The sequence below is a fragment of the Dryobates pubescens genome, chromosome 3 (assembly GCF_014839835.1).
Source record: "Dryobates pubescens isolate bDryPub1 chromosome 3, bDryPub1.pri, whole genome shotgun sequence".
Classification (NCBI taxonomy): domain Eukaryota; kingdom Metazoa; phylum Chordata; class Aves; order Piciformes; family Picidae; genus Dryobates; species Dryobates pubescens.
This window is the reverse complement of record NC_071614.1, coordinates 17501041-17519528: the sequence shown is the minus strand read 5'-3', so window position 1 is coordinate 17519528 and position 18488 is coordinate 17501041. Positions and strand designations below refer to the sequence as shown.

At 47.1% G+C, this 18488-nt stretch overlaps 1 protein-coding gene across 1 annotated transcript in view; it reads right to left on the bottom strand.

Moving 5' to 3' along the window:
• The window catches only part of RALGAPA2 (Ral GTPase activating protein catalytic subunit alpha 2), a 138398-nt gene that overhangs the window by 14415 nt on the left and 105495 nt on the right, over window positions 1-18488 (bottom strand). The window contains exon 38 of the mRNA XM_054179713.1: window positions 444-565. Coding sequence (XP_054035688.1) covers window positions 444-565 — 122 coding nt within the window. The remainder of the gene's footprint in view (window positions 1-443; window positions 566-18488) is intronic.

Sequence of the window (18488 nt, the reverse complement as noted above, 5' to 3'; positions counted from 1 at the left end):
CTTACATTTCTTTTGCATTAATCCCTGACCCTGGTATCTCAGCAGCATAATCCCCATTTAGCATTAGTAGCAACGGCTTCTACTGTGAGGAACTATTTTTCGATAAGTAAGCAGCGATTCAGGCATAGCTTTTGAACAACATATTCCCAGCTCAGCAAGAAACCCACACTCCTGAATGAACCCGAGCACATTACTGAGAGAAAGTTCATTAACCTTGCTAGATTCGGGGGTTAACAGGATAGCCGAAGAAAGGAGCAGAGTGAATAGCTCTGATGCAAAACAAATTAAAATGAATGTCATCATTCCTTTTGATATTCATTAGTTGATTCAGGGGAAGAATGGTCGTCTTAAATTTGCAAGCATTTATCTACAAAAAACAGGTGTACATCTGCTGCTCAAGTGCTTCTTAGTGCTAAAGAGAAGAATAACGTGCAGAGACTCACCAGTTCCACTCAGGGAGTAGCTGGGAGAGGGAGAAAAGACCTGAGCGGCAAAATCCTCAAATGTCATTACTTCTTTGTGGTTCTGGATTATTGCTTCGAGATACAGAGCTCGCTCCTCGTAGCTGCAGCGGCCGGGTTAAGGAAACGTGTGCGCAGAATTCCACGCCGGCTCCGGCGCTTTGGACCCACAGCAATGGAAAAGGGGAGAGCGATGCTGCTTAACGGTTCTGAACACAGGCAACAAGGAGGAAACACTTAGTGGCTTGAAATTAAGGGTTACACCTTTTAGCTTTGGGAATGAAAGGCAGTGACTCAGTAGGTCCGGCAGATTGCTAAAGTTACCGGGGGCAGAGCAAACCCCCAGGTCTGCAGGCTTTTAAAACTGAAATCCAACTGTACAGATGAGCTGTGGCATTACAGAAAGGTCCTGGTGTACAATATTCCTATGACAATAACCCTGTCAGAGTAGAAAAATGATCAGAGTGGAGACACAAGCTACAAGACAGAGAAGAGCCCAGCGCTCCCCCCCCCCCCCCCCAATGTTTATTTGATCACTGTACTTTTAAAAGAAATTAACCACACTAAACCCAATTCCTGAGAGCGTGACGCTGATATTTAAGGCAGGTGCTGGGAGGTGTAATCGTCTATACCCTAAATAAAGGATGCATGGTGGAAAAATCCACCCCACAACTTGCATGCATTATTGTCTGCATAATGCGGGCAACAAAGCAATCTAAAATCAAGACTATTGCCTTTTAATTAAAACTCGGCAACCTGGAACACACAGCATTCAAATGTGTAATCAAAAACCAGTCACCAATAAAACTTACAAGCGTAACAAGCTGAAGCAACTTTCCAGCTGTCTTAATAGGACCCCTGCTTGCGGCAGCTTTTCACAGCAGAGAAAGCAAATCTTTCCCTTTTGTGTGCAGCTTCTGTTTTCTCAGAAGGTGAATCATACACTTCCAATAACAGGATAACGCCTGAAACAAATCTACAATGGGGCTGGAGAGCCTCACGTATGACTTTATGAATTAAGGCTCGCAGGAGCCAGGATGACATCTCATTCTCCGTTTCCTCATCTAAAACAAAAGTTTCCCCAGCCTCATTGTGCGGCTGTTGCGGGGAAATGTGTTCTGACTCTGCGAGGCTGTGAGGCGGGAGCAAAGGCCAAATCAAATCTAGAAATTACAGGCGGTGAGAATAACACCAGTGACAACATAATGCAGGTGAGGGTATTTAAAATTGAAAAGCATTACTAATTAATAGTGAAGTGCCATTTGTGACTTTCATTACATTAACAAAACCACTCTGAAAAGAGTATTTTTTTATTTAGGGGGGGAAAAAACCCCACACAAACAACAACAACAAAAAACCCACAACAAAACCATGAGAGTAAAGCGGTGCTTGAAAATAGGACAGGATGGTCTAGTGTTCTACCTCAAGGGAACCAGCAAAGGGTTGCCTCAAATGTACCTGAGTTCCTACAGGCATGGTGGAAAAAATGAAAAAGAGGAAAAGGCAAAAGGAAAGAAAGAGGAAAAGGCAAGAAGGAAAAAAAAAAGAGGAAAAGACAAAAGGGGGAAAAAAAAGAGGAAAAGGCAAAAGGGGAAAAAAAAAGGAAAAGGCAAAAGGAAAAAAAGAGAAAAAGGCAAAAGGAAAGAAAGAGGGAAAGTAAAGGAAAAAAGAGGAAAAGTTAAAAGGAAAAAAAAAGAGGAAAAGTAAAAAGGAAAGAAAAAATATTAAAAAAGAAAAGAAAGAAGAAGGAAAAATTATAAAGGAACAAAAATAAGAAAATAAAAACGGGGAGGAAAAGAAGAAAAAGAAAAGGAGAAAACAGAAAAAGAAAGAAGGAAAAAGAAGAAAAAAGGAGGAATAGGGTAAAAGACAAAGGAAATAAGAGACAAAATGAAAAAGAAGAAAAAAAGAGGGAATAGGGTAAAAGAAAAAATGATAAAGGAAATAAGAGACAAATGAAAATGGATATAACAGACAATAAATAAGGGAAAAAACAGAAGAAAAAGGAGAGGGGAAAAAAGATGGAAAAGGAAAAAAGAAAAGAAGAACAAAAATAGGAAAAAGGATAAATGAAAATCTACTAAAAAGGAAAAAGAAAAAAGTCAAAATAAAAGAAGGAAAAAAGAAAAAGGAAAAATGGGAGAAAGGAAAGGGCAAAAAAGGGGAAAAAGAGGAAAAAGGAAAGAGCTAAAGAGAAGGGAGAAGAAAAAAGGAGGAAAAAATGGAGAAAGTAGAAAGAAAGAAGAAAAAGGCAAGAGGACCAAAACCAAAACAAACAAAAAAAAAAAAAAAAAAAAGGAGAGAGAGAGAAAAGGATTTAGCCTTTAATGGTAGCAGAGGACGACTGCTATGTGATAAATCTTCTTATGAAGTTCCCGTGGAAGGCTGGAGAAAGGAAATCAATAGCTGGCGATTCAGAGTTTGCACCTGCTGACAGCGTTATTTGCTTAGCTCTGCTCTCCCCTCTCCCCTAAGCCCAGGAGAACGCATTCCTGGTAGCGCAAGCATCAGCCCGCCTGCGTTCGGGGCTGCCTCCCCATTATGGGCTGAACTCCTGATGACTCTTGTTAATGAATAGGCTGCCAAACTTCCTGGGAGAGGAGGCACACGCCTGGGCCCTGTTCTGAGAGGGGCCGACGGATGCCATTCACTTCTCATTACGAAGGCGCTCGCTCGGCGGCGCGCTCAGGCTGTTGCCGGGGCCGTGCGGGGTGCGCGGCCCGGCGGCGAGCAGCGGGACGCGGGGGGCCGCGGGGCCGTCTGGCCACAACAGCCCCTCCGCCACCGAGCCGGGGCCGTCTGGCCAACAGCCCCTCCGCCACCGAGCCGGCACGTGCTGGCGCAGCGGGAGCGGACCCGGCCGTGACAAATTGCTGAAAGGCCTCGGCTAAAGCGGCGGCCGACGGCCACCTGAGCCTGCGGGCCGGCCGGCAGCGCTCGATTCATCGCCCAAGCCTTTTAGGCTCGCGGGCTGCTTGTGGGCCCGCTTTAAACAAGGCGGGGAGGCTAGAAAAGGCTTTTCATGCTATGCCTAATAACATCCTGCTGTTTAATGAAAGACCTTGCACATCGGACACGTAGGCGCACAATGCGCCCAACAACTGCGGACACACCGCGGGTTTGTACCCCTTGTGCTAAATATTGCATGGGGAAATAAAAAAGAAAAGTGCGGAGATTTGGACCGGGTTAGCCTCACGTCTCGTAAAATCCTTATTTATGTGACACGAGATGCCCCTAGCCGCACAAAAGGCTGGGAATAAACCCTCTCGGCCAAACAGCTGGGCAGCTAGCGGAGAGGCGAGCGAAAAATAACCTACTGAGCTAAGCCAAGGTCTGGGGAGCTGTGCGGATCGATTGGCAGCTTTAGGGGACACATGGCAGATCCTCGTTCGGTGCTGCTCCTGCAGATTAAAAAGCCGAGGTGGTAGGTGCAGATACCAAAGACCCAGCAAGGAAGGCTGCTGCATGTACCGGCCCCGCTGGCACCAGCACCCTTCTCAGCTCAACACACTCCTTAAGCCTCTCCCAGGCTCCTCCAAGCACCTGCCGTACAGGCAGTGAGTGAGGTGCTCCTAGTCAGTTTCACTTCCAGCCTAATCTAAAGAGCATTAAGTCACTGCAGGAAAATTAACCTCTCCGCTGTCTCTTTTTAAAGACACACACACACACACATATTAGGGGAAGCAGTTTTGGGGCATTAAAATCAAAGTTTTGCCAAAGTGTAGGAATTGCAATGGGGGCATTAGGAACATAGCAAACAAGCTGCAAAGAACCCTCTAAGAAACACCTCCAGCCTGAGAATACAGGTCAAGGAAGCAGAATGACACCATGAAAACCATCTGATCTCTCCAGCAAAATCTTTGTTCTGTCACTTGCTCAAGTTGCAAACAAAACTCACTCCTGTGTGCAAAGAAAACCAGCATTCTGCTGCTTAATTGTGTTTATGTCTGGAGGTTGCATTGGTATCGTTATGTTAATCACCTGTCAGATACCTCCGAGTCCCCAGTGAGGTGGTTTTGAGGATCTGAGAGAACATAACCCATGCAAAGCACAGTAATAAGAGATAGATGGGGAGATAGAGGAGGAAAACTCAGCATTTCAGGACCGTTTGCACAGCAGCAGCTTGAAACAGTAATCTTCAGCTGCAGCCTCAAGAAGCTTCACATTTATCACCACGTAAGAATGCATTCATCTGGATAATCACTCCTGAAACACTAGAGCTGTCAAACTGCAGCCCCTCTCACTGTGCTCTGCCTTCACCCTTAAGAACCAGCAATGTGGTTTCATTGGCTTACATATGTTACAACACTGAGCTGCATCGTTTCGCTATGAAATTCATGCCACCTCTCTCCCGTGAGCTTTCAGCGCAGTGTGCCTGACACAAAGGTGCCCAGGGATGTGTGTGCATTATTGGTGCCCAGGGATGTGTGTGCATTATTTAGACCGAGCCAATATGCACACAGTGCCACACCAACTACTGCATTTGAGGAAACAACCAAAAAACCCCACAACGCACACATCAGCAAACTCCCACTCCCAGCTCACTGCTCTGCTCTGTGCTGAGCAGGGCCAGAAGGAAAGTGCCTGCCTGGCTTTTCCACACAAGCCTCAGGGCTAGATTGCTCAAGTGAGGCATGCAAATCATTTTCTGAAGACGGCCTGGCTGCGGGGAGGACGGGTGATGATCTTGAACCCTGCCCAGTGAAGAAGCTGGACAGCTGGCTTCCCTGATTAACTAAGCCCCCATTTATCTGGAGGTTTTGGGCGTCCCCGGAGATCTTCAGATAAATGGAGTTATAGGAGACATTCAAAGGAGCTGATCAAAAGCAGCCCCCTTTTAATATGTATGGCAATTTGACCCACCTCTTCCAACGGCTGCATTATTCTACATTTTGCTTCCACCAAGGCCAAACTCCAGAGCAAAATGTTATTTATTTGCTATGTTAAATGACATACAGAGCCATGGCAAGGGGGGAATTGTTGACAGTGAATACACGGATAGAACTGGGGGAGAGCAGGAATTTAGCTCCGGTTTGAATGCAGCGATCACATCTCAGGAGTTGAATGTTATTAACTTTTACAACCATTTTATCAGTTTATCAATTATTTTCACAGTTCATCTGTACCAGGTAAGATGTTTGAAAACAACAGTAAAATGTGAAGATTATTTGCATTAAACCATGCCTTACTCCAAATAAGGATTAAACTCAGTGCAGGCACAGGGATGGCCTGTGAAGCTCTGTGGTGAAACACACACAGGATCTCCTTCCAGATGGAGAATCCAAACAAAGACAAAAGGTAGGATTCTTTTGCAAATGCTGTTATCAGCCTGTGCAGGGCTCTGACCTAAAGCATCACTGCCACATTTAACCTCTACAATGCAGAGCCAGTTTCAGACACATGGTTTAAAATATAAAGACTTTGAAAAGCCTTCAGTCCTCACCATCTGGGTTCTGCAGGTGAACTGAGCCATCCTGGAATCAAGATCTGGCCAGCATTTCCCTCTCTGCACATACACACAAGGTTCAACCATAACTAACTACCTGTTTGGATACAGGGGGGGGAATATGAAAGGTGATTATTTAGACAGATCCTGAAAATTTAGAACTTTGGCTTATTAACTTCAGCTCTGTGCTGACCTCAGGCAGAGCTACCAGCTGCCATCAGTGCTGATGACAGTAGTCAGCAACTCCTGCCCCACACTGTTTCTAGAAGACAAAAATGTTCTGGCAACCTTTTTATTCTCTTGCCAACCCATGGAAACAACCATGCACTGTGTGGACACAGCACTCTCTTCATGCAAGTAAAAGATAAAATTATTTGGGGGGTTGTGAACAGGCAAAGGGAGAACTGACTGGCTGCCCTCACCGGCTCATCGTTTGTGCTGCACCAGCGCCAAGGGGCTCTAGTCCTGCGACTGGAACCCGACTGCTCAGGTCCATGGAGAGCGCACACTGCAACGACTGTTCCTCTGGCTCCAGAGGGACTGCCAAGGATGTTAATGTGGACTGTTGGCATGAGCCTATTGCAATTCCCATCTGTGAAGTGAATCCCACTCTGAGCAGGGCTTTTGGGGCATCGGGCCAGTGGACAAGCTGAAAGTATAGAGGTAGACAGCTCTTTCCAGCCCATCACACATCAAGGCTGTCTACATGTCCACATGCCAATTCACCCAACGAGGAAGGCTTGTAGAAAAGAGAAAATCTTTGAGCTTATTGTTCAATGCAAGAAGGCATTTGCTGCATCTAGGCTAGAGCCTTCCAGCCTCACCGGTGCTTTTACTGGTGCACACAGTGTCTGGACAGGAGATGGAAAAACCTACTTTGCAAATAGCAGATTCCAGAAGGCTTGACAGACTCTAAAGGTGGAGGAAATGCAGGGCTATGGTAAACTTTTGTTTTGCTGATTGTCATTTAAGATTTCAATCTCAAGGAGCTACTGATAAGTCATTTCTGACCATTACAAATATTTCAGCATCCTGGTGATGTGCACAAGAAGGGTTTGTTCCTGAAACCGCGATAGCGGTTTTGAAAGCAAACAAGAACATAAATGTTTGGGACTTACCAACCTGGAATAAAGCAGGGACCATAAAACTGAAGTTTAGATAAATGTAGTGGTAGATGACCTTTATGCACCTAATTGTTCTCCTTAAACTGTGAACAGGAGACAGCTACTGTGCTTTTAAAATGCTGTGATAGGCAATCTCGGTGGGAAACTCAATATGCTTGATTTGGCTTCCCATCCTTTATGGTCTGGTGACCATCAGTACTGCATAAATTTAACTGCAAACTTTTGGGGGAATTTTAGTAACATATATCCTTCACTAAACAGGTGCAATTAAATTGTACCTGTCGACAGCTGCAGCTTTAGGTGCTTCTTGTGAGCCACGACAGCTGAGGTCACAACTTTGAAAAGTGATGCATGCCCTAAATTGGTCACTGCACTATGTAAGATGGGTATTAGATGAGGCTATCTCTGTATTCCAAATCAAACCAACGGTTCTGTGCAGGAGGGGAGTGGGATTGGCTCCCCTGCCCTGTAGCCGGGCCCCAAGAAGACCATCTGTCTGCAGTGCAGCCGGGGGAGGCAGGGCTCCATGCTCTCCCTCGGTGGAGCACGGTCAGCTAGTGCCAGGGCTGCTGTTCCTCCTCCTTATCCAGAACAGGCAGATTATCTGCTGCTGCCAAAATCAAGAGCTCATCCTCTCCACAGCATAATTTCCCTCTGCTCTGACACCCCTCTGTGCAGAATCGCACAGACAGGCAGCCCTCTCTCACTGCTGTGCTGGGGGCAACTTGGGGGTTTGTTTCCAGTCACTGGGGTGGCTGGAGCCCAGGACATCCTGGGGCACAGTGAAGTGATTGTCATTGAAACCGACAGGTATGGAGCGGTTTTCAAAGGGATTTCTTGTTTGTGGAGCGTTCGCCCAGAGCCTGGAGCTCTGCCACCTCCCTTCCCCCACCCCCAGCGGGCCTGGGTCTTTTCACAGGGTTACAAAAACATCTTGGACCTGACTGATGGAGATGGGAGCTTAGAACCCACCGTAACACAGAATCAAAAATAACCTGCCGTTGCTTCAACAGAAGCAGGAAGCTACAGCATTTTCCAACAGGCACTGTGCAAAACATTTGTTTACTCCTCACAGACGGTCGCCATCAATTGCTTTGAAGAGGAAAGTGAAACAAAACAACAACAAAAGCACGTTTCACATGGTTTCAAACCATCTCCCTGGAAATCAAGCCGTGTAACAGCAACATTGTACTGCAGATGCCCCGAGGCCAAAAAGCTCCGGCGCTGGCTCTCGGCTCCCGCGGTTTGTTCAGCAGCACGGTGCCCAAGGTGTGCCGCGACCCACCCGGCTGGCAGCAGCCCTCGCCTGCCGCTCTGGGACACCAAGAATATGTGGCACATTAGTCATGCCGAGTGCTTCAGGGGAGAGTTTTGCATTTATTATGAGCAAGGCAGAAAACAAGCTTTCATCTTAATTTACTACTCCTCTTCCTTGCGGGAAGCCCCCTGGGAGCAGATCCCTCGTACCATTACAGCGCGATGGCCTTGTGGCAGCAGTGAAGGTGCAAGGGGTTCCTCTCCTGCTGTCACACAAGTTCTGAACGTTAACAGCACTCCTGGCTACCCTCATGTGAAGCCGAGTTTATTCTAAAGCAGAGTACTTGAGATGATCTCCTATCAGCTCTTCCTGCTCTGCTGAAGACAGAAAGTTAGACATGCACCTCCTCATCGCCTTTATCAGTTTTGTTCTCCCTAATGCAGCAGTGGCAGAACTACCACAGGCACAGGTGCCCAGAAAAATGGCACTTGCATGCTTTGGGTCCTACCCTCAGCCCTCTGTGTATCCAAGGTGCATTTAGCAGCTGTGCTCACCACACTGATAAGGCTTCGATTAAAATATTTCTATTTATTAAAATGATTCCATAATTGCCCATTATCAGCTAGTGCAGCAGAAGCCTGCCTGCCAAATCACTCTGCAGGGGGCACAAACATTCAGTCACCAAGAAGGTATTACTGAAAGTGTTCTGCATTGCAAGGACTATCAGGGCTTCACTTATAGAAGGTTTTGGCCAGCAAATTAGCGGGGCACGATTCCCTCACTATGCATTTCCTTTAGAAGTATCCATATAGTTCCCTATCCACTCCTGAGAGAGACTCTAAATGAACAGAAGCTGTTCAGGTCTAATGGAAAGCACCTTGCCAGCTCTCCTGAGCAGAGAGACAGAACCACAGAGTTGGTTTGGTTGGAAAAGACCTCTAAGATCATCAAGTCCAACCACTGACCTAACACCACCATGGCCATAAACCACATCCCAAAGTGCCACGGCCACACCTTTCCTGAACACCTCCAGGGATGGTGATTCCACCACCTCCCTGGGCAGTCTGTTCCAACCCCTTACCACTCTTGCAGCAAAGAAATTTTTTGTAATATCCAACCTAACCCTCTCCTGGCACAGTTTCAGGTCATTTCCTCTCATAGATGTAGAGGTCCTCTCTCCTGAGGATGGTGGGGTGAATTATCTTCTGGCTGTCTTCTCCAGCAAAGCCCTTATTCACCCAGGGAACTAGCCTGGAGACCACAAAATTAAAGATGGGTGGGAGAGGCCTGGAGAGCAGAGGGTCAAGATCTGCTGTTAGCCCTGAGGCTGCAGGAAGAGGTAGGCCTTCAGGAGAACCTCATTAAGAGCAGAGCCTGGCCATGCCAGTCCTTTGCCTGTGCACTGAGCAGGAGCTTAGGAGTGGGAGCTGCAGAGCCTTCAGCAGAGAGGTGTGGAAGGCAAGCAGCCTGGTGACTGCAGAAGACAAATCTCTGGGTTGTATTTTCAGAGAGCTCATTAGGAGAGCGGAGCCGCCCCGTTTTATCAGTGTGTGTACAGCTGCCGATGCTCCTGTGCTGCAATTATCTGCCTGCTGCCACAAACGGGGTGCTCATCAAGGGACAAATAACTGGAGGAAGGGTCACATGTTACCCAGCAATCCTTCCCCCCACCCTGAGTGCTTTGTTGCAGCCTTAATTTTATTCAAACACTAACAAAATGCACCTATTGCAGTAATTCCACTAATGAGCTGTTACTTTTGGCCATCTTAGAAAAAGAGGGCAAAGGTACAAAGGTTCAATTATTTGTGGTTTCCTTCTGCCTTCCAGTGCCTTCAAATTGGCTGCTTGAACACACAAGGATAATGCACTATCCTTGCTTCACTATTGTTAGCCACATACCAGCAATACTCCTCTCCTTTTATTATCCTCTGTTCCAGCACACGTGGGTTGTGCAGAAGGGGAGGCTTCTTTGGACAGTTTGAGTATTTTCCCACTAAACCAGTAAGCTAATAACATTTGGTTGGGGAAGAGCAGCAGTAGCATTTTCAGAGGTATCTCTCAGATGGCTGCAGAAAGGATGCTGTATGAAGACAGATGCTGTGCTGCACTAAAAGCAGCAGGTCTTGTGAGATCACACCTTGAATACTGCATCCAGTTCTGGTGTCCCCAGCATAAGAAGGACACAGAGATGTTGGAGCGAGGCCAGAGGAGGGCCACAAAGATGATCCAAGGGCTGGAGCACCTCTGCTGTAAGGATATGCTGGGGTTGTTTAGCCCAGAGAAGAAAAGACTTTGGAGGGACCTTAGAGCTGCCTTCCGATACCTGAAGGGATCCTACAGGAGAGCTGGAGAGAGACCTTTCATAAGGGTGTCTAGCAACAGGACAAGGGGGAATGATTTTAAGCAGAGGGAAAGTAGGGTTAGACTGGATGTTAGGAAGAACTTCTTCAGTTCAAGGATGATGAGGCTCTGGAACAGGTTGCCCCGAGTGGGTTGTGGATAGCCTCTCCCTGGAGTTGTTTAAGGCCAGGCTGGATGAAGCCTTGGGTGACCACATCTAGTTGAGAAGCATCCCTGTACATGGCCAGGGAGTTTGGAGTAGGTGATCTCTGAGGTCCCTTCCAACCTAAAGCATTCTATCACTGAAAAGCATCCCCAAAACTTTGGGCAAAAACTCCCCATGACACTGGGTTGTCAACATTTGTAATCCTCATCCCTGAGAGAAAAAAGTGGGCAAGTGACTGAACCCTTAGGAGAAGGGACTGCCCAGGAGGTCAGATGAAACTAAGTGGTTAAGGAACTAGAGGATAAGTTGGGCCTCAGTTTTTTTTCACCTTTCTTGACAGATCTCCTCTCTCCTGCTTTAATAATGCAAAGAAAATGTAAATGAACTATTAAAACCCCCTTCTGCTGATGTGTTTTAGAAGCACAGAAGTGACTTTAGTTAGGGTTGTTTTTATGAATAAGAACTCTGTTGTTCTAAAATCTCACACAGAACTCATTTTGTGTTTGCTAAGCTAGACATTGCCTTTCATAAGACAAAGCATCTGGCTTTGGTAGCAGCAGCAGCAGGCTGCAAAAAAACATCCAAACCTTTGGTTAGCCTCAGACTTCAGCATCTCTAGCTTCAGGCCATATACATGTATTAAGTGGGGAATCAAGTTGGAAGAGAAGCAGGAACAGTTTTCCGGTAGCTTATTGTTTGTATTTGACAGCTGTTGGAAACTGCTTACACGCTGGAAATATTAATAGTGCTGATGGAGATAAGTGAGGCAGGCAGGCATTAGAGGAGCTGTTTATCACATGGCTCTCCTCTATGGCTGCAACTTCCTCTGGACAAGTCAGATAATGGGATTTGATCCTAAAACACGCACAGCAGATACTGGAATGTTTACTCGGAGCCCTGACCAGAAAATAAAGGCAGCAGTGTGGTGAAGTAAGTGAAAGCCTTGCACCTTCTGCTTAAACACCAGGCTGCTCCTGGAGGCTTGTACAGCCACAGCAACGACTTTTTCACTCTACACAGGAGGGAGAGTCCAGCTGTCAGGCTGGAGAGGTGGGCTGAGGAGAAATATCATGAGATTCAGTAAGACAAAGTGCAAGGTCCTGCACCTGGGTTGGGGTAATCCTCAATAACAGTCCAGGCTGGGGTATAATGAGACTGAGAGCAGCAACCCTGCAGGAAAGGACTTGGGGGTGCTGGTGGATGAGAAGCTGGACATGAGCCAGCCATGTGCACTTGCAGCCCTGAAGGCAACTGGCAGCCTGGGCTGCATCAGAAGAAGTGTGGCCAGCAGGTCAAGAGAGGTGATTCTGCCACTCTGCTCTGGTGAGACCTTGTGTCCAGCTATGGGACCCCCAACACAAGACAGACATGGACCTGCTGGAGTGGGTCCAGAGGAGAGCTCCAAAGATGATCAGAGGGGGCTCTCCTACAAAGCTAGGCTGAAAGAACTGGAGCTGGTCAGCCTGGAGAAGGCTCCAGGGAGATCTTATCTTTCAGTATCTGAAGGGGACCTACAGGAAGGCTGGGGGAGGACTGTTTAGAAGGGCTTGGAGTGATAGGACAAGGGGCAATGGTTTGAAAGTGGAGCAGGGGAGATTTAGGCTGGACAGCAGGAGGAAGTTCTTGACAAAGAGTGGTGACATACTGGAACAAGTTGCCCAGGGATGTGGTTAAGGCCCTGTCCCTGAAGACCTTTAAGATCAGCCTTGAATGTCCCTGGGCATCATGATGTAGTTGGAGGTGTCCTTGCTGCCTGCAGGGTGGTTGGATAAGATGACCTTTGAGAGTCCCTTCCAACCTGATGCAATCTGTGAATCTTTCCTTTTTTCTGTGGACCTTGTTCCAGTGAGTTATGCCTCTGTACCTCATGATCAGATTGATGTAACATCCTACACATGTACCTTTACTTTCAGCCAGGACCCACATTGCCTCTCCATGATGACATTCCAGCTAGAGCTCACAGGGATCTGTGAACCTATGGATCTTGAGGTGGTGGAGCCAGGGCAGCTGGGAGACTTCCCTCCTGTGCAGAGCATAGCCCTGACTGCAGTTCTTTCACCAGAAATGCCAAGGAGCTGCTGGTGGAGGGATACTCACATTACTACAGTTACTGCCATCACATTCACCACATTTCCTCAGAGTCTATGTTTTCTAGCCCCACCACAGCAGAACAGAAGTGAACACACAGTTGAATCTCCCAGACATACTGAAAACCTGAAGGTACCAGCCATAAGCTAAGTCACTCACAGCTCTGAAAATTAAACAACCAGAGAGAGGAGAAGAAGGAGATAATAACAGATTCATAATTCAAAATTCTGGAGAACTGTTCATCAGACTTATCAGACAATTAAGTAACTTGCAAGATAATTTTGCTACAGCAGATCAGAAGTCAACTTTTGTCTCAACATCACATTTAAATGATAAGGGAAGGGAGGCAGAGATTATCAAAATACTTCCCTGCACACTCACTTCAGAGATCTGGATGCTTTGGAAGTTGAAAAGGGGATAATTACTGACAGCTTAAAGATGACAAGCAGTGCCAAGGCAGCAAAACACTTGTGAAATAGCTGACAAAACTGGAGGGAAGAATCTGGTTCACCAGCACATCGCTGCAGCTGGAGCACACCAAACCTTGTGGGCAGGCAGCTGGGTGGCAGAGGAGGTCCCCACAGGTGGGGTACACCGAGGATGGCTCCTGCACCCTGCCACCCCACCCAAGCTGCACCCTGCTCACTGCAGACCCCCACCAGACCATGTAAAATGAGAGGATGTCTTCCTCTAAAGCACCTTTCTAAAGGACAGAACCTTTCCCTGCAAACTGGCTAGCCTCTTCTGTAAGGAAGCATGGAAATTGTCCTACCTGGGACACACTGGCCCTACTGGCTGGGGGGGCTGGGAAAGCCCAGCATTCTTGCCACAACACTCCTGAGTTCCTTATTAATTTATTGTAAAGCTAACAGTGCAGCCCTGCAGAATGGCAAAGTGAGGTGATGAGAAAATTACCCAGAAAATCTGTGTTAAAGAGGGAAAAGTCCACACTGAACTGTGCATATGCATTATCTGACGTCCAGAGGCAAGGAGGCAATTGCAGGCCCATAAATCAGCTGAGATTATATCCAGCTGCAAACCTGCTGGCAAATCTGTGCTTCAAGGTTGTGAGCCAGATGCTGCAAGTGTTCTGTATGTGGTGCACACACACCAGGGACCAGTGCTGCCCACACAAACAAGAACAAAAGGAAATGCCTTTCTGGACTGTAAAGACACTGAAACTAAAATTGTCCTTCTGTTGAGTTTGAGTCAATCTTTTTGCAAGCTCTCTGCTACACAAACCTGTATCCCATGCACATACATTGATAGAATGGTTTGGGTTGGAAGGGACCTTAAAGATCATCTGGTTCTAACACCCCTGCCTTGGGCAAGGACACCTTCCACTAGGTCAGGTTGCTCAAGGCCTCACCCAACCTGGCCTTGAACACCTCCAGGGAGGAGGCATCCATGACCTCCCTGAGCAACCTGTTCCAGTGTCTCACCACCCTTATTGTAAAGAGTTTCTTTCTCCTATCCAGTCTAAATCTGTCCTACTCAAGCTTCTTATTGATGGCAGATTCTACACCTTGAATGGAGGAGTCAATAGCACTGTGAGCCCGAGGAAAGACAACAAACTACTCCATTGCCTGTGGGAAAAGAGTGCTCAGGGTATCACTGACACAAATATATTTGATTAATTGATACTCAATAGTGATGCTTCCAGCTCTTCAAAAGTAAACCTTTTCCAAATGAAAACCCTTGGAAAACACAGAATTTTACAAGCTGTGCAGCAGTTACAAATGTGCACAAATATTGATAACTTACTTTGGAACAAGGATATCCCATAGAGGATCTATCCCACAGTCTAGAACAGAGCAAGCTGAAACACCTTGAATTCCCATTCCCCAGGAAGAAGTGCAGCAGTGATTGCTGAGAGCATGCATGCCCCACAGCCAAAGGGCTTGCTGTGGGTGTGAGCTGTTGATGAGCAGCACCTGGACATATGGGATGCCTGGAATTTACCAGTGTGAGATTTCACCTCCTGGCACACATGTACACAGGCCTCCTTTGTGCCTCAGATACAACTAAGAATCTCTCCTTCAAATTCTCTTTGGTACAGTGAAAATCCTCTCAGATGATCTTCTCAGTGATGTCCAATGACAGGACAAGGGGCAGTAGGTGGAAGTTGGAGCAGAGGAGGTTCCACATGAACATAAGGAAAACCTTTTTCACTGTGAGGATAATGGAGCCCTGGAGCAGGCTGCCCAGAGAGATTGTGGAGTCTCCTTCTCTGGAGACATTCAAAACCCACCTTGATGTGTTCCTGTGTGACCTATTCTAGATGATCCTGCTCTGGCAGGGGGGTTGGACTGGATGATTGTTTAAGGTCCAACCCCTAGCATTCTGTGATGCTGTGATACTAAAGGTTAATAAACCAACACTCTCAGTTTGATGAGTGCAAGGGTCAAGCAGCTACAATCAGAAGGAAATATAACTGCACAAAATCATTTTTCCCCTCCCAATTTATTACAGATCTTTCCATTATTGACAGATCTTTCTTTTTTTTTTTTTTGCTAAGACTAGGAGGAACTTCTTTAAGGGTGGTGGAGCACTGGAGTAGGCTGGAGTGGTGGTCTCCCCATCTCTGGAGTCATTCAAAACCTGCCTGGATGCCATCCCGTGCAACCTGCCTTAGGTGAACCTGCTCTGGCAGGGGGCTGGACTAGATGATCTCAAGAGATCTCTTCTAACCCCTGACATTCTGTGATTCTGCAATAGTAAATGGATCAGTTTCAGCACTGTTTTACTTGATAATTTACTTTCATTACAATCAGGGATGGGTAACTGTGGGGCTTATTATCACATCCATTACAAGAAACACCATTTGCAAGATGCTCCACACTAAATGTTCTTGCTGCTGCAGGGATACAGGCTGGGAAATTGCTCTACATTAGAGAACGGGAAGGAAAGACAAATGGGGAAAAGACCACCAAGACATTAGCAGGGTTGTCCCAGCTTTAAACTGAAAATAAAGAGAGAAGAAGGTTTAAAATTATGATTTGACATTTGTAACCCTTGTAAAGCAGACCTGGGGACTGAGCAGGGAATCTCCTGGGCACAGGACTCTGAGTAATAGACAAGAGACATAAAAACCACATGTCCTCAGGTTTGTGCTTGTGGCCCAGAAACCCGATGGCATCCTGGGCTGCATCAAAAGAAGCATGGCCAGCAGACCAAGAGAGGTGATTCTGCCACTCTGTTCTGCTCTGGTGAGACCTCACCTGGGGTATTGTGTCTGGCTATGGGGCTCTCAATACAAGAGAGAAACAGACCTGCTGGAGTGGGTCCAGAGGAAAGCTTGTTGTGATTGGACAAGGGGCAATGGTTTGAAACTGGAGCAGGGGTTGATTGAGGTTGGACATTAGGAGGAATTTCTTTACAATGAAAGTGGTGAAATACTGGAGCAGGTTGCCCAGGGATGTGGTTGAGGCCCCGTCCCCGGAAACATTCAAGATCAGACTTGACGTGTCCCTGGGCAGCTTGATCTAGTTGGAGGTGTCTCTGCTGACTGCAGAGGGATTGGACAAGATGAGCTTTGAGGGTCCCTTCCAACCCGATGCAATCCGTGAATCTGTGCTTTTCTGACCTGTGAAGCCATGAGAGCTTGGGGGGGTAGGGGTTTAATTTCAAGGCCACACTTTCACGCTGGCCCTTCATTGTTCAGTGAGTCCCCATCACTCTACTGTGCCCAAGCCCCCCAGGGAGCCCCAAGCGTGGGGCTGGCAGCCTGCCCTGTGATCCTGCTGGTTTATCCCTTGGTGAGGAGCAGGCAGGAGCAGCCAACACCTGGTCCTGCGTCCGGAGCCCTCCTTGGCAGCTGACAGGGAAATCTCCCTGCCAGGTGGCTGCACTTCAATTACATTGGCTAGGCATTGTAGGGTTAACAAGGATCCAGAGGAAATCTTTTATTCATATAACACAGTGCTGCCTTTTGTTGATCTTTGAATAATGTTGCTTAAAATCCATTAAATTAAAATACTCTTTCAAGCAGGCAGCCTGCAACAGGTACAGGCAGCGTGGGCACACCGCGGGCTGCTGACACCACTGCCACAGGCACACAGGGACAATCTGAGCCCCCAAAAGCAGGTGATTAAGCCAGTATTTAAAATAACTGTTTTCTTTTTCTGTTGTTTTTTTTTTTTCTTCTTCCTGGAAGTGACCTCTCAGTAGGGGGAATGGATTCCCCTTTCATTGCATGGCTCAGCCAGCGTGCACGCTGGGACGCTTCCCCCTCTCCCCAGTGGAGTAAATTAAAATTCTCTTACATGTGGATGAAATCTGCTGGGTAAGTGGAAGGTGTTAGGGGGCGGGGGTGGGGGGGAGTGAAGAGGGAGCAAAACTCAAAGTCTAAGCTACTCCCTCACCACAACAAAAAAAGGTAAGTTAGTGCAATAATTTCACTGCTGCCAACGTTCTGTTGTTTCCCAAAAGAATTTCTGTGCAGGTTGGAAGTAGCACGAGGTAGCCACAGAGCTTCATCATCACATTCAGATCCTGGGAGAGAGGGGAGTTAGTGACTGAGCTGCACCAGATGGTTTTGAAACAACCAAGTTCCACACTCAAGCACAGCAGAACTTATGGTGAAGCTGGGGAGAGAGTACTAGGGAGGATGCCAAAGGGCTGGCTGGCTATGCAGCCTGAGCTGCCGTTGTTTTAATGCCCAGGATGAGTCAGTTTTTAAATGAAACTCTAAAAGCTGTGAGACTAAGAAATCCCTCAGAAAGCAGGCTGTTGGGTGTAAGTAAGGTAATGCACAGAGGAACAGAAGTGCCCCATGGCAGGACAGAAGAAACAACTTCTGTGTGTAGGAAGAAATCAGATTACAGAACAATGTGAAGGGCTCTGAAAACAGCAAGGTGGTCAGAAGGAGCATGGTGGAGTGGGTGTGGAGTGGAAATCCTACACCAAAGCGGGAAGCAACTTCTGCTCACGCTCCCTGGGAGCAAACATCAGGCTAGAGAGGTAGGTGACAAGCGTGCAGCTTGCTCCAAGGCTATCAAACCCCGTAAGAGCCCCTAGTGAAAGAGCAGAGCTACTCTGCCACTGCACAGCCCTCTCCATCTGCTTCCTGCCAGATCTTTTTGACATGTCTCATTCTCCAGACAGCACAGAAACGCTCCTTTGTTTGCTGGGGGGAAGATGACCACAAATCACCTCGCGGGCTGACCCTTCCCCGGCACGTGCCTTGAAGCACCACCTCCAGCTTTATGGATTAGAAGAAGGATCCTAACAAACACAAGTGCTGCCGAGTTAAATACCTGCTGGATGAGCCTCTGCAGGATGCCTGGCAGTCAGGTTGTTCCACCAGTTTCAGGGCACAAAAGGTGTCCAGGTTGCACAGCCCTCATCACAAAAATAGACTGAGCCAAAACCCAGGAAGTTTTCTTCTTGCTCTTGGCTTCCACTGAAACTGTAATTTGCCTAGTGTTAACACTCTTTCTTGAAGGCAGTGCCCTTGAAGCTATGTTTCTGAAGTTATTTGAAGTCCTTAACTGCTGAGTCACTGCAGATATAAAAGGAGACCACGGGAAAGGGAGGAAGAAAAAGATGATGAATTTTTAATGAAGCATCAAAGTTGGTGGCAGCAAACAGAGAAGAACACCAC